The following is a 14,830-nucleotide window of genomic DNA, read 5'->3' as shown; positions in this document are numbered from 1 at the left end:
GAACAAACTATTTTCAACAGAATGTGTAAAGAAGAGTTCAAATAATATCTGTATTTATCTTTTTCAGAAGACTATTTTCAATATACATTGTATATTAAATATAATTATTTGTATATCTACATACTTTTTTCATGCGAGTATCAAAAGTAATGTGATGGGTTTTTTTTCTGTCTCAGGGACATGTACGCATGCCTCTGATGCACGTATGTAACAACGCACTTTAGCTAAACAAGGTTAAATTACGGTAATCATTTATTGTGTATAAAACTATCAACTTTTTGACTAAACCCTGAACATTTTTTTAATGTTGACTTGGTCCCAAAATTTACGCAGTTTGAAAAAAATTGACAAAGTGCGTTGCCACATACGTAATATCGAGAAGGGAAATGGGGCAACTGGCCAACATGCAACTACTATAGTACTTTTTATATTCAGTTGGTCACGGTCAGGAAAATAGCATTAACACACAAAATACAATGAATACGTTTAGTAATTTATTTCAAAGTAAATACATGTATTACAAAATTTCATTAACAATTAATTATATAATTAGACCACATACTTTGTACTTTGTATATGAATATATCATAAATTATAAAGAAATATATTTCTTTAAAAAAATGTAGCACGTAAAATTAAGTATTTCAGTATCACATGAATGTACCAGGTCATAGATAAAGGTGCTTGTATTAAAAAATAAAAAAAAATATAATTAAAACTAATATGATTTTACACACTAACAGATTGGGGAAGACCTGCTACACAATGGGGCCAAAACAAAACATCCAAAGACTTTATAATGGTTGAAACAAATCAATGTAAAATGATTTTTTATAAAAAAAAAAAAAAAAAAAATAGGAATTGCTGTATTAAATAATAAAAAAAAAAAAACGATATTTATTTCATAACAAAAATAAATTGCATGGGTAAAGGTTAATTGGGTTTATGTAATAAAATTTTGTAAATAGTTTTTCTTCAATAAGAAGTAAACATGTACTTTCCTAAACTAGTAATACTTTAAAAAGTTTTCTTAGAATACTCTTTAATTTTGAGACTGAAAAAGCTAAATACTGTTTTATCTCATGATTATTCTGAATTATTATGCACCTGCATATCAAAATGATTCCAATATAAATTTGTAAAATTCATTACTGTAAAATGGATGAATCAACATGTAATTGATGTACATAATCAACCAGAAAAAATTCCTCATCGGCACTCTGAGACATCGCCTCGGAAAGTCAACGTACATTCCGTGTTCTAAGAGTGTATATATAAGCATCACAGATAAGTTTCATACAATAATAAAACAAAAAAAATCAGTGTGTGGCTGCAACCATTGCTTTTGGCATTGTCTGGTCAACTCTTGACTGAACATTCTTGAACCTGAAATAAGCAAAATCATACATTGATAAATGTGTCTTACTGAATGAAATCAACAGTCTGATTAAAATCAGCCCCCCCCCCCCCCCCCCTAATGTCTGAATACTGAGAATTAAAGGTATCTTTTCGAAGCAAGCATTTTGGTTCACTCCATTCTAAGGTTTATTGGGCATAGAGTTGGCTGAAAACCATTGGCTAGCAAATAAAAGATGAAATAAGATGGACTGATTTTAATCAGATTGTCAAATAAAGAATATATATACATTCTGAATACTTTCAGTTTGAACAAAGAGCTGATATAATACTATGAGTTTAACAAAAATTTATGAATCAGTGCAATGTCAACCTATTGCTGAATAATTGGCCCTTACTTTGACATTTTGAAGAGTTCTTTCTCTGGCATCCTCTCCCCCCTCTTTGAGTTTGTGGTGGAGGTGATCGTCGATCGATTGGACTGGTGGCCAGATCCCCCTGTGTATCCTCTTTTTCTGCAACAAAAGTGTGAAAAACTTAATACATCTAATACATTTGTTTTGGTCAATTGATGAAATATGTTTCCTTAAAATATATATGCATGTAGTTTAAAATGTTTGCAGAGAGTGAATTTGAGTACCACTTAATTCACTTATTGAATGCATCCCTATATCTGTCATAATCACAATTACATCATTCTTTTTGTGCCCTTGATTGGTGAATGAACACATGATATACTTGCATATGTTTGATTAAAATTAATCTTCATATCATGGTGCTTATTATAATTTTATCTTATTTATGTAGATATAAAAGAATAAATCAAGCATACTCCTTTTTTTCTTATCAGATACATGTAAAACTGTCCCTTGTATCTCAATGCATGTTATTAACAACTTCCTTACAGTTCATAAAACAATCCCATGTACAAATCACAGGTTAGAAATTTTCATTTTTAGAGAATCCTTTACTAAAAAAAAATTACGTTTCCTGGGTATTCCTTTACATATCTACATAATTTTTCAAAAAAAATATGTAGATGTGTAAATGTTTTGTTGGTCTTTGAAAGAAGCAAGTCAAGATTCACAAGTTGGGGGGGGGGGGGGGGAGGGGGTCATGGGGAAGACAAATATGTTTGTGAGAGAATCTAGTCTCTTGCCTGGGAGATTTAAGATTTTTAGGCTGTTTTGCGGGAGTCTAGCTCCTGCAAGATGCGAGAGGGTTAACAGGTATGGGTTTTTTTTCAGAGCATCTTTTAGAATTCTCTAATACATGTGTGATGTCCGATATTCATAGTTATGACACCACCAAAATAAATAAAAAGACAAACTCCCTTATTTGAAATAAGAGAATTCAACCAATATGAACCTTTAAAGAATTTATCAAACAAGTTCCCTTACTGTGGTTGGTATGCTGGAGGTCTACTCTTGCCAATGGTGGTGTTGTACTCGGAGACCAGTGGCTCCTGATTCTGTGGCCCCTGGGCCGCGATCATTTGTTTGTGTTTTTCTCTCAGTCTGTCTTGCTTGTACTCCCACTTGCGAACCTCATCATGCCATTCTTTGTCATAAGTGTAGGACAAAAGTTTAGACATCTTTGCTTTCTCTGTTTTATCTGAAGCTTCTGGCCTGCAAAATAAAGGTAATAGGCTTTTAAATACATTTTTGAAAGATTTTTTTTTTTGAAATACTGGTATGTGTGTTCACATCGTTCCAAGCAAATGGTTTAAAGTCCACCCCACTCCTCATAAAAGTGAAGTGTGTTGAAAATGTATATTCTACCAAAATTGGAAACTTACATTGGTAAATATTTCAGTCTAGGTCTGCCATCGTCCACCATCTTGGCTGCTGACACTTGCTGGGCGGTTTTGACTCCGGCAGGAGCAGGTGGTTGTTTCTTCATTCTCAGTGGTTTACCACTCCGTACACCATAGCCCGGTTTTATCACCTCTGGTAACTTGACTGTTTTATCTGTAACGCCCTTTCCTTCTCTCTCAAAAGCTGAGACATTGTCAAACCCATACAATGCTCTTCTTGGTCGTTCATAGGAATCTGTTTGTGCATCTGGATTGAACACTTCGTGGTACATGTATTCTGGTACTGTGAACTGGTAAGGACTAAATAAATAAAAAAAATTCCATAGGTAATGAACTAAAAAGAGTTATCTAATTCTTGAAGTTTGAAAAAATTATTCAAGAGATTTGAAGGTGTGAAATTAAATTACATACTCTGATGCAGTTTTTCCCTCTTCCTCTTCAAGTCTATTGTCCTCTAAGTAAAACCACTCATTTCTTGGATAGGCCTTAGGCTCTCGTTTTCTCATATCCGGATTTTCCTTGAATTGCAAGAGATCTACAAGGAGGGAAAATATTTATAGTATACTTTTTGGATATTGGCAAGTGCAATGTACTTTAAAGTTTATGCTAGTTATACAAGAAGCAAGTCCAGGCCCATAGGTTATGAAAAATCTTCAATTCAAGTAAAAACTTTGGTAATTTAATTAACAAAAACTTTTTAAAAATTGGTTTACACTTGCACACAACAGGAGTAGATATGCAACTTTATATTGCAGTTTGAATGTTGCATGTATGTTATAATAGAACCATTATACCATGTAAACATTTTTAAATCAGCCTAGCTAAGACTTCTCTATCATATGACTATAGGGCCCAGTTTGCCTATTATAAAGAACTGTTTACTGGTACATGTACTTACTTTGTCTCCCTCCAGATTTTGCCAGTCGGACATACTTAGTGTCTGTGTCTCGGAACAGTGACCTCTGAATGTCATCTTCAGGAGGAAGGTCAGAGTTCAGACCCGGAATCTGAGAGGCAGCAGGAACCAGTACTGGCTCTGACTTGGGGTCCTGTCTCTTAGCAGGTGCATGATAAAACCACCCTAAAACAGACAGAAATCTTAATGAAAAGTTTTCATTCGCGCTTTGTCAGGTAAAAATTAGAAAATATAAACATACAGAATGATACATTATTATGTATTTCATTAAATTACCAGTAAACCAGCTGCTTTGACAGTTGTCAGATCATGCAATAGTTTAAACATCTAGTTATATGAAGTATGCATATGAAGGTCTGTTAGAAAGATAAAGGTTGTATTTGTTGGTACAATGTATAATGACACAATATTTTGATCGCTGAAGCTTTATTTTGCTTGATGTTGTTATGCATTTAAACTGATGTTAAAGCATGCAATATGAGTTAAAATATTGTAGTTAAGACCACAGGGGCCAAGCTCGTTTTAACATTAATTTCAATGTAACCATTTATGGTTACATTGAAATTAATGTTAAAACGGGCTTGGCCCCTGTGGTTAAGACATTTACAATGATGCAACGGTAGTTCTAAGTACTTAATAAAGAAAATAATTAACTAGTGCTTAATAAAAAGAAAAATGGGGGGGGGGGGGGGGGTTCATGGGACTCTCTTCGAAGTACCTGCGTTAATCTGTCGTAAGAAATAAATCAAATTTCACGTTAAACTTTATTATGAATACAGTATGGGTCTTAATTCAATATTCACTTTATTAGCACACTTAATTTCCTTACATTAACCTACTAAGCTGACACACAATTTATGTGCTGAGATACACGGATAAAGTTTGTTTTATTGGAAACGACGAATTTTTTAAATTGAAAAATACAAAACTTACCACATTCTTTGATATTCTTATTCGTCGCCATTGAAATGCTCAATGTATAATCAAAATCTTATCGATAAAATAGCTACCGAATGTAAACACTCATGGCGTTAATGTAAACGTCGTTATGGATACAATGAAACCATTTGTTTTTCGAACCCGATATAATTTTAAATATCAAAAAATAATGTCTAAAATGAATATGGCTCATTATATTTATTTGAGACAAATCTTGGCTAATTTTTACATTTTGTGAGCGGTAGACCAAAATTTTTACAAACAAAATTTGTTGCGTATTCACTTCTGTCGGGCTTGACATTCACATTCGACGTGCTTTTACTTTTAGAGTGCCCCTTCTATTTCCGGTATAAACAAAAAATAAAAATCACGTTTTCGTTCATGTTACTGTTCACTAATATTCAGATTATTCTACTTTATAGTTTCGTGTTGATATGGTTCATACCGAAATATCATAGTTGTGAATCTACAGAAGACACACATCACTGTGTCAAACCAAAAATTGGTGCAGAAGGTTGTGAGGGGCCAGATATGCAAGGTCCCACAATGGCTCTGGTGCCATATAACAAAAACAACGATGTGCTATCTATATTTAATCAGCCCGAGAGGGAATTCAATTTTGCTGGCCAAAAACTTAAAATATCACAAGACTGGAATAAGCTGGGAGTCGCAGCAGTCGTTTGGGACGCTGTAAGTGTTGTCTATCATTACAATACACAAGTAGCAGGTCAGTGCCGTATAGGTTTTTATCAGTACTTCGCGTTGTGTTTATTTTTGTTTTGTGACTGAATTTGACCTCTACATTAAGAATTAAACTTTACTAAATTATAAATAAGGTATGAAAACGACTTTACTCTCACTATAGATAAACCAGATATAATAAACCAAACTCAAAGTAAATGAAAACCAAGATTTACAACCCTTTATAAATTTATTATAACAAAATAAGAACACAAGTCAATAGCAAGTACTTAAAATCTCCCAACCCTAAAACCTAACTTTAACAGGGACCTCAAATAGACAAACGAGACGGGCCGGGACTCAGGAGAAAAGTAGCTAGCGAAACCAGCTGTCTCCCTCCCTCTCTCTCTCTGCTTGGAGAAAAGTAGCTAGCGAAACCAGCCGTCTCCTTCGTCAAATAATGACTTACACGACTTTATATATGGGACAGAACAATAGACAACTGTCATTAAAGTTATTGGTTAACGTATAAAGTGGGCGTTACCAAAGTAATAGAATAAATCGCATCGGGATCGGAATACTAATATAAAACGAAATCCCGATCTACCACATTCCTCCCCCCTTAAAGACAAATGCTATGCATTTGACTAAAATAAAGTAATAAATAAATAATAAAAGTACTAAGCAACCAAATTTCCCCCAAAACATACATAATGCAAAATAAGCAAAACATAATCAGGTGAATATGTCACATTGCTAAGTTCACTTCACAGTACCAGTCTCCATGGTCCTTAGCAATCAATAATTGGAACACATTCCGGAATATAATACTAAGCGAACAACACAACATTTACACACGATTAACACAATCCTCACGGATATCGCTGATTCCAGAGTGAACGCAATGGATACCAGTATAACATCGGATATTGTGAAGGCGATCAGACACTTGAAATATATCGAGTTGAATATCGGATTCCAGTCCAATTCCTAACTTCACATTGGTCAACCTGGTGTCTGGATAAACTGCAATAAAACTGGTGAATACATGGTCTGAAAAATCAAAAGAATTATTAATAAACATGTCATAAATATCATAATTGAATCCATATATCAAATCATCACACTTTCACACAGAACACGGAAATTTTCAGTACATAAAAGTATTATGTTTACACGGGTTATTAACAGGCATACTATCCCAGTTTTGTCAACAAGATCGACAGAGGATAGTTACTGTTAAGGCTAACCTACTAGATTTACGCGTGTTTAATAACCTATCAAATTTTACAAAAAATCTAATTAGTTTATAAGCCACAAAATTAAACAAATCAACGAACACGTAAATGCTACATCGCTCTAACTTTCAACTGACATTGTAATATCAAAACACATTTAGCCAATTCCCTTCGGATGCTCGGGTCGGCAGTAAGGGTACAATACTGGGCTGACGGGCTTGTACATAGAAGTAGTACCCACGAAAGACAACTGTAAGGGGATCTCACCGCTCAGACAAGAATTAACTTTACCAGGGGGAACAGTTCTTCCATCGAGCTTCCATTCCAAGATGGAATTCGCCATGTGCTCTTTCTCTCTCTTTTCTGGTAAATCTGAACAAGTTTGAGAGTTTGGTATAAATACATTTGCTTCGGGGTTCAAAGTTGACAACATTACGCCATTATCACTTAAATTGGAAACTGTTTCAGTCTGTAACTCAGTGTCAGAACACTCGGATTTATTACATGTAGAACTGGACTTAAAGTCAACAGGCACATTGTGTGTTTTAGTAACTTCCCCAAGACATACATTTTCTTTGGAACATTGAACTTTACCCTGCGTTCCACCAGTTTCTGTTTGGTTCTGCGACTCTACCTCGAATGGTCGACTGTGTTCGGTAAGATTTGAACGGCCTGAAACTAATGACCCGACCATGGCATTAGTCCCTGAATGTTTTTCGAGAGTAAGAGTTGTTTCTAACGAGCTTGAACTTTCAGAACAATGACCAACCAGATGGCACGATTTACTGGTAATATTATGAGAAAAGTTTTGGCAATCAGACATGTTTGAATTCTGTAAAGAATCAACTTCATCAACATAATGTTCACAAAACACTTTCTGAATTTCTTCTTTAATAAATGCTTTTAAATCATTAAAATCGCTGTCATTTGTGTGAACTGAAACAGGTATTTGGTTTGCGACAAAATTACTTACGAAACTCTCATATTCTATTGCTAAACCTATCGCTTTCTCAATTGTGGAGGGATGTTTAAACTGAACATGCTTTTGCAAATCAATATCCCCTAAACCAAAGGTAAACTGGTCAACAATATGAGGTTCTAAGTATTTATAGAGAATATGTGGATATGATTTTAAGGCTAACCTTTTCAAAGCATAACCAAAATCTTCAACTGTTTCCCCATTTTGTCTACACGCTGTTTTGAAATCAATTTGGTAAGCTTTCACATTTTCTCTGGGATTGAAATAGTTTTTACAAATTTCTTTTAAAACATCATAATTGTCAGACTTTGTCAAAAGAATTTTGGATAACACATGTCTTGCAGACCCCCGTAAACTCATAATAAGCTGACTTGCACATTCTATCTTACTCCACCCATTCCACTTAGCAACCTGTTCAAACTGAATGAAAAATTCATGAATATCAAAACTACCATCAAATGTTGGCGACTTAATTTCTTTTCTATACTTTGAATGACGTGACTGTGCCAAATAATTGTCAGATTGCACGTGCGTTCGATTCTCTCTAGCCGTCTGACGTACATTTTCAAAAGCAAAATCATTTTTAAAATACTTCGTTTTGAGCTCTTTCTCTAAAAAATCACACTTTTCTGATAACTCTTCTATCTGTCTATCAATAGTATTTACTCTAATTTCGCTGGACTTTCTCCAACTTTCACAACGGACACCATTCCCGGTCTGAATATGTGCTGGGGGATAATTTCTCTCACGCAAAAATTCTCTATCATCTCTAAACATAACTGCATGATGAAAAAATGCAGCGTAAAAAATCAAGTACAAAAATAATCTACTAAATACTTCAATTCACGAACAACATGAATTCTCAAACCCACAAATCCATTACAAAGAAAAGCGACAGCTAAAGTAACCAAAAAACACAATACAATAGAAACTGACAACAAAAGAATTCAGCCAAGTCCGAATCACTGAATAGGGCTCTCAAAGTGAGTAGCACGTGCCACTGACCATTGTAGTACAAACCCTATCCTGGTCACGGCACCAAATAATGTAGCAGGTCAGTGCCGTATAGGTTTTTATCAGTACTTCGCGTTGTGTTTATTTTTGTTTTGTGACTGAATTTGACCTTTACATTAAGAATTAAACTTTACTAAATTATAAATAAGGTATGAAAACGACTTTACTCTCACTATAGATAAACCAGATGTAATAAACCAAACTCAAAGTAAATGAAAACCAAGATTAACAACCCTTAATAAATTTATTATAACAAAATAAGAACACAAGTCAATAGTAAGTACTTAAAATCTCCCAACCCTAAAACCTAACTTTAACAGGGACCTCAAATAGACAAACGAGACGGGCCGGGACTCAGGAGAAAAGTAGCTAGCGAAACCAGCTGTCTCCCTCCCTCTCTCTCTCTGCTTGGAGAAAAGTAGCTAGCGAAACCAGCCGTCTCCTTCGTCAAATAATGACTTACACGACTTTATATATGGGACAGAACAATAGACAACTGTCATTAAAGTTATTGGTTAACGTATAAAGTGGGCGTTACCAAAGTAATAGAATAAATCACATCGGGATCGGAATACTAATATAAAACCAAATCCCGATCTACCACAATACAAATGCATAGCAAAAATCTTAAGGTGGAATAACACATCATCACATAATGGCTGACCGCTGATCGAAACAACATTTCGTTTTATTAAAAGGATTTTATGGACTGAAACATCTTACTTTCTCCATAGCCGAGTTGGCCGTGATCCAAATCCCGCTGGGGCTTTTGTTGTTACTTACTGGAATAATTATTTTAGATATTCATTTTTTATCCCCAAACTGCAAATTTTTCGCTTATTTGACATTTTTACAGTTTATCTATCATTATAATTTTCATTATCAAAAAATTTCCTGTTACTTTGAGTGACTTTTTCCAGGTGTGTTATTCCATCTTAATCTATACATATATTAGTTTCCAAGCACTGTGTACACTTATAGTCTGTCCCAAGATATTGATGCCACACATTTGGATGATTTTTAATAAATATACTTATACCTGTAAAAGTAGTACAAATAAAATAGACGGAAAGGAAAATTTCCAGTATAATTTCATTCACAAGTTATCATCTTTCACTCAGAAAAATTCATAGGAACAAAAACAAATTTCTTAGGGAGAATTATAATAGGAGCTGTTGACATCTTTTCTCAATTTAGAAGACACTCGGAATACCTCGCCCAATTCTTCAAAGTTATCACTGAGTCTGTTGCAATACAAAATCCACGTAGACATCACATTTTTATCTGTGTATTGAAACTTTACAAGCTAGAAGGGGGCGTTTCAAAAGAATTTTTTTTAAAATACTATTTAATAAACATAGTTTGATCCCAGGGTTATTCATAAATTAAATATTGAAAATTTTTAGAAAATATGGCGCATATATATCTTTATAAGACAGAATATGGTTATCAAATTATCAGATAAAATGATCTGTTAACAGAGGGCAAAGGAATAATCTGGTGGTTATTCTACAACTTTTCTGGGAGAAAAAAGATAGCAAGGGAAACAACTTTGTTGTTCAATTCTTCCATTTATTCCTATAAATTTTACTGGTACCAGTAGTTGGAAAAATAGTGACTGAAAGTTGTAAAATCCATTAAAAGTTATTCATTTAACATAAATAATGTGATACTTGAAATACAAATGGACAATTTAAAGGTATTAACAATTGCATTGTGCAAGGTAAAGAGGATTGAATCCTGGAATATGCCAGTGCAATACATATACGCTGTGCATTACCTTAGCTTACTATTACCATTGTTCTTGCTATGCAGGCCATTGTTCTCTGTGAATACTTAGAAGCTGGAAACGTAGACCTTGATAAGAAGAACGTCATTGAACTGGGAGCGGGTTCTGGAATCGTTGGAATTGTTTCAACATTGCTTGGTAAGAGTTGCCTATACATGTATTACCATCAGCTTCCTAATAAAGTACCAGTATTTCATTTGAAAAATGTGATAATCAAATGGTTTCCTTTGTACACACAGGGGCCCATACAACTATAACTGACCTGGAGAAAGCAATTCCATATTTGACAGAGGTTGTGAACACCAATTTACCAAAACGTTTTGAGGGACAGTTCACAGTGCAAGCCCTAGACTGGAGAGAGAATTTGGAATCTCGTACAAAAACTTATGATGTGATCCTTGGGGCTGATATCATATACATTGAGGAGACATTTCCAGATTTATTGAAGACTATTGAACACTTGAGTGATGAAAACACTTTGGTTTACATCTCTTGTAGAATACGATACACAAGAGATTCAAACTTCCTACAAATGTTGTCAGAAGTTTTTGACTTGAAAAAAGTTCATGTAGACCGTTCAAGAGATATTACTATTTACAAGGGGAAAAAGAAGACAAAGTAATCTTATTTAGGTTTTACAATTACAGAATGAAACATTAAATGCAAATAATATTCAATAAAATGATATACAGTTGTATATATATTTTGTATATTTTTAGAGATCTATATAAACTTGTTTTCAATTTGTGTGTTATTTGATTTATACATGTTAATATAAATAAACTCAAAAGAAGGCACATCCTATATGACACCTCCCATATACAAGGTTAAGCAGTTGTCGTTTCTGAATGGAATAAATATATATACAGCATTAACATTATTTTCAACATATATTATTTAGATAATGCTATTTATTATTTTTTCTATTTTTACTATAAGTTCATTGGCTTTGTTCTCACAATCATTTAAAGAAGTAAATTCTGGAGTCCGAATCATATCACATAATACATCCTTGACACTGTACAGGTCAAACACACAATGATTTATCTGCCCCTCTGTCATTGGAGAATACAATCTTTCATTCAGCACTGAAGTATAAGAGTCGCAAGCACTTGAAACATCTGCTTGTTTTTCATCTGCTAGGCACTTTATGTTGTCAACAGACGGGGTCTCATCAGATCCAGACTGCTTCTGTTCTGTAGGTAAATTTCGTGACTTGTGCACTAAATGAACTTGTAGAAGTCTGATCCTGTTAATGGCAATGACTTCCATAAACTGAAGAAATTCACCATAATCGATTCCACAACTGGCCTTCAGGATTAACTAACATGAAAAGAAAGAAAACATTGAATGCCTGTTCAAAATAATTGAATCCCCCAAAAAACCCTATCAATGGATTTAAATGATTTCAAAATGGCAAAGAAGACAACTGCTGCCTCTCTAACCTGACACTGTTGGTCCCAGCCGTCCATTCCTTTACAATCTTCAATCTCTTGCTGAACCTGGCTCAAGTTGTCTTTGACATACTGCCAGCAGATGTCAACATTACAGCCATTCATCCAGTTATGGTTTATAGAAATTGTATCTTCCTGTGAAATGAAACAATTAGTTTTAAAGCGAGTGTTCAAACATAAAGCTTCAAAGAGATTTTAGGGTGATGCAATTTTATTGTGTTGTGTTATAAAAAGTATGTAATTGTTGTATATTTTAATGAAAAACGAACCTTAATAAAAATAATTCTAATTATTAGAGAGAAGAATATGTGTTATTTGCATACTTCTGAATGTCTTTGTGTGTTTTACAAGTGTTTTCATGTTCATGCATTAATGTGCATGGGTACAAATAGTTCTTAAACAGACTTCTTCTCAAAACTGAAGATACAAGATTTTCATTACTATTCAGAAACTAAAACATACAAGATTGAAGACTTGGTGGTGCCATCCACTAGGGACATAAATTATCTCCCCTGCTTCCTGAATCACCTCTATCCTAGACCTGACTTTCTTGTAGTTGGGATACAAGTTTTCATCGAGTAATTCAGCAGAATCTACATCATACACCAAATGACCATACTTGTTGCGCAAATTTTCTTCTTCCCCTGCAATGAAACACATATTAATAGATTGACTTTAATGTATATTGTTAGATTTTGCAACATTTCAATGCAATCATAAATTCTTAGAAAGAAAATTTCCTACTCCTGTAATTTGTAAAGTTGCAGCCTTTTAATGTAATAAACTAATCTGTGAATGAACAATATGAATTGCTGATATATCTTCATAATATTCACCTGGAGGATAGAATATCCACTTCTTCCGACCACAAATGTTGGCTGACCAACTAAATGACCTGAATACATCAGCATGGAATGGTGTCCTAAAACAATATTACTGGGACTTGTAATGGTAAATGGTTATTAAAAACATAAGCTAATAACCCTAAATTCCCAAAATTAAACAGAATCACTGCAATCAGCCTTTGAAACAATAGCTAAATAATGCCACAAAGAAATTATTTTGATCAAAACTATTTAAAAAGCTTATAGCTAACACTACAGAATAATTATTAGATACCATGGTAGTTTGGGAATCCATGGGTACTCCTCATCCATGAATTTTTCATACTTGGAAAATTATGAAATAGTCTTTGTTTTTTATGCAAGCCACTCCACAAAATTAAGTCTCAGTGAAACTGTGAAAAATTGGTAATCCTTGAAAACTAGCTCCATCAAAGATAAACGATTCTACAGAAGTTAAGGCATAGGCATGGACAGGGGAATTCCATTCTAACAGACATGAAACTGTTATGATCACTGCATAGATTTGCCACAATATGCAGCCATGCCTTGAAGTTCACATGTTTCAAATGGAGATGACAATTCTGAATTGACTATGGTTTAAATAAAAGATGAGGGTGCAAATAAAATTTTACAAACATTATACAGGGGTATTTACAATTTGTCACAGGAAAATCATGGATAGTTAACATGCAAATTTTGTTTGGATTTTAAAGAGTAAAAGATTTCAAAAGTACAATTTTTAAAGATTACCATGATCCTTTTGGGCCCATATACACAAATCTGTAGTCATCATCATCTTTTGTGTCCCAGAACTCATTCAACCAGTCTGACGAAAAGCCGCAAGGAGTCTCATAAGCTGTGTAGTCTGGGAAATCCCTTAGATATATAAACATGATAGAGAACTATGAACTTTCTTTTATTTTTCTAACCTGAACTTAACTCCAAGTTTACAGAGCATTCGATCATATTACCGAGTGAAGTGCCAGTCTTTTAAGTAAAGATTATCCATGCTTTCTGGGTAATCAGACTCTATATAACTTTGCCAATAGTCAACAAAGTCAGCGAAAGTTTTATCTTCCTTCGGTTGTGCTGAATACTTTTCTTTTTTGCAGTTTGCAACAGGCCCAACTGCACTTCCTGTAAAATATGCATGTATATATACCAAAACGATGGATTCTTTTTTTCCAGGTTAACCAATCAACCTCCTATTTTCGTATACCCTGACCTCAAGAATTTATGAAATGTGTGCCCAATAAAATAGTTATATATCATTACTTTCAACACAAACAAATATGCCGAGGTGTAGAGTCGATCTGAGAGAGAGAGAGAGAGAGAGAGAGAGAGAGAGAGAGTACCAAATGTAAGTACCAAATGTTTTTCTAAGAAATTCAAAGTTTGGTTTTCCATCTGAATTCACCCAGTCCTTTCTACTTTTCCAGGCTTCTGTGTTCACAGATGATAAAATGCAAGGTTGATTTCTCAGTAAAAAGGTCTCAAAGAAGTTGCTGTAAGAATTATTGGTAACTAAATACGATATCCGGTCAATATTTACATTTGTATAATTCCTTACAGCTTTCCTTTTAACAATAATGTCTGGATTTAGGACAGATTTTTCAAGATTGTTTACAATCAAGGAGGCTGCCATTGCAGTTTCTTTTTGTTGAATGCCAAACCCGAACTTTAAAAAATTGCAGTACAAAGGTATTTCTAACTCCTCAAACAGTTTTGACTTTTCTGTTACTTTTGAATTAGTAATCTAAAAATTTTGGCATATTCCTGTAAATGCATGATTAAAAGAGAAAA

General features: G+C 34.0%; 3 protein-coding genes across 4 annotated transcripts; 1 reads left to right on the top strand and 2 right to left on the bottom strand.

Moving 5' to 3' along the window:
• Positions 1 to 611: 611 nt before the first annotated feature.
• LOC128193214 (uncharacterized protein C7orf57-like) lies at positions 612 to 5,166 on the bottom strand. Its single transcript, XM_052866545.1, has 7 exons — positions 5,022 to 5,166; positions 4,071 to 4,253; positions 3,584 to 3,707; positions 3,155 to 3,472; positions 2,757 to 2,984; positions 1,755 to 1,871; positions 612 to 1,386 (listed from the first exon to the last, which is right to left on the bottom strand). The coding sequence occupies exons 1-7, from the start codon at positions 5,050 to 5,052 to the stop codon at positions 1,320 to 1,322; spliced, it is 1,068 nt and encodes a 355-aa protein (XP_052722505.1). The 5' UTR covers positions 5,053 to 5,166; the 3' UTR covers positions 612 to 1,319.
• Positions 5,167 to 5,349: 183 nt separating this feature from the next.
• LOC128156817 (protein N-lysine methyltransferase METTL21A-like) lies at positions 5,350 to 11,478 on the top strand. The gene is made up of 3 exons (XM_052819121.1): positions 5,350 to 5,717; positions 10,755 to 10,866; positions 10,968 to 11,478. Exons 1-3 carry the CDS (start codon positions 5,409 to 5,411, stop codon positions 11,348 to 11,350), a joined length of 804 nt encoding a protein of 267 aa, XP_052675081.1. The 5' UTR covers positions 5,350 to 5,408; the 3' UTR covers positions 11,351 to 11,478.
• Positions 11,479 to 11,483: 5 nt separating this feature from the next.
• LOC128156816 (2-oxoglutarate and iron-dependent oxygenase JMJD4-like) lies at positions 11,484 to 14,677 on the bottom strand. Of its 2 annotated transcripts, none has more exons than XM_052819120.1 (7): positions 14,580 to 14,677; positions 13,999 to 14,164; positions 13,778 to 13,903; positions 13,019 to 13,104; positions 12,645 to 12,826; positions 12,174 to 12,317; positions 11,484 to 12,051 (listed from the first exon to the last, which is right to left on the bottom strand). In XM_052819120.1, exons 2-7 carry the CDS (start codon positions 14,034 to 14,036, stop codon positions 11,626 to 11,628), a joined length of 1,002 nt encoding a protein of 333 aa, XP_052675080.1. In that variant the 5' UTR covers positions 14,037 to 14,164; positions 14,580 to 14,677; the 3' UTR covers positions 11,484 to 11,625. The 2 variants fall into 2 exon arrangements, with proteins under 2 accessions (XP_052675080.1, XP_052675079.1); XM_052819119.1 differs by having other exon boundaries at positions 14,396 to 14,675.
• Positions 14,678 to 14,830: the final 153 nt, after the last annotated feature.

The sequence above is a fragment of the Crassostrea angulata genome, chromosome 7, assembly GCF_025612915.1.
Source record: "Crassostrea angulata isolate pt1a10 chromosome 7, ASM2561291v2, whole genome shotgun sequence".
Taxonomy (NCBI): domain Eukaryota; kingdom Metazoa; phylum Mollusca; class Bivalvia; order Ostreida; family Ostreidae; genus Magallana; species Magallana angulata.
Note: the sequence above shows the minus strand (reverse complement) of the source record. Positions and strands in the feature narration are given on the sequence as shown.

Bases quoted from the DNA above. Each gene is read 5' to 3' on its own strand.
- LOC128156817 (XM_052819121.1), top strand. From the start codon at position 5,409: ATGTTACTGTTCACTAATATTCAGATTATTCTACTTTATAGTTTCGTG. The intron at 5,718-10,754 runs GTAAGTGTTGTC...CTTGCTATGCAG, and splicing joins CAGCAGTCGTTTGGGACGCT to GCCATTGTTCTCTGTGAATA. The intron at 10,867-10,967 runs GTAAGAGTTGCC...TTGTACACACAG, and splicing joins AATTGTTTCAACATTGCTTG to GGGCCCATACAACTATAACT.
- LOC128193214 (XM_052866545.1), bottom strand. From the start codon at position 5,052: ATGGCGACGAATAAGAATATCAAAGAATGTG. The intron at 3,473-3,583 runs GTATGTAATTTA...TTATTTATTTAG, and splicing joins GAGGGAAAAACTGCATCAGA to TCCTTACCAGTTCACAGTAC. The intron at 2,985-3,154 runs GTAAGTTTCCAA...TTTATTTTGCAG, and splicing joins AGACTGAAATATTTACCAAT to GCCAGAAGCTTCAGATAAAA.
- LOC128156816 (XM_052819119.1), bottom strand. From the start codon at position 14,672: ATGGCAGCCTCCTTGATTGTAAACAATCTTGAAAAATCTGTCCTAAAT. The intron at 14,165-14,395 runs GTACTTACATTT...CATATTTTACAG, and splicing joins ATTTCTTAGAAAAACATTTG to GAAGTGCAGTTGGGCCTGTT. The intron at 12,318-12,644 runs GTATGTTTTAGT...TTCATTTCACAG, and splicing joins ACCACCAAGTCTTCAATCTT to GAAGATACAATTTCTATAAA.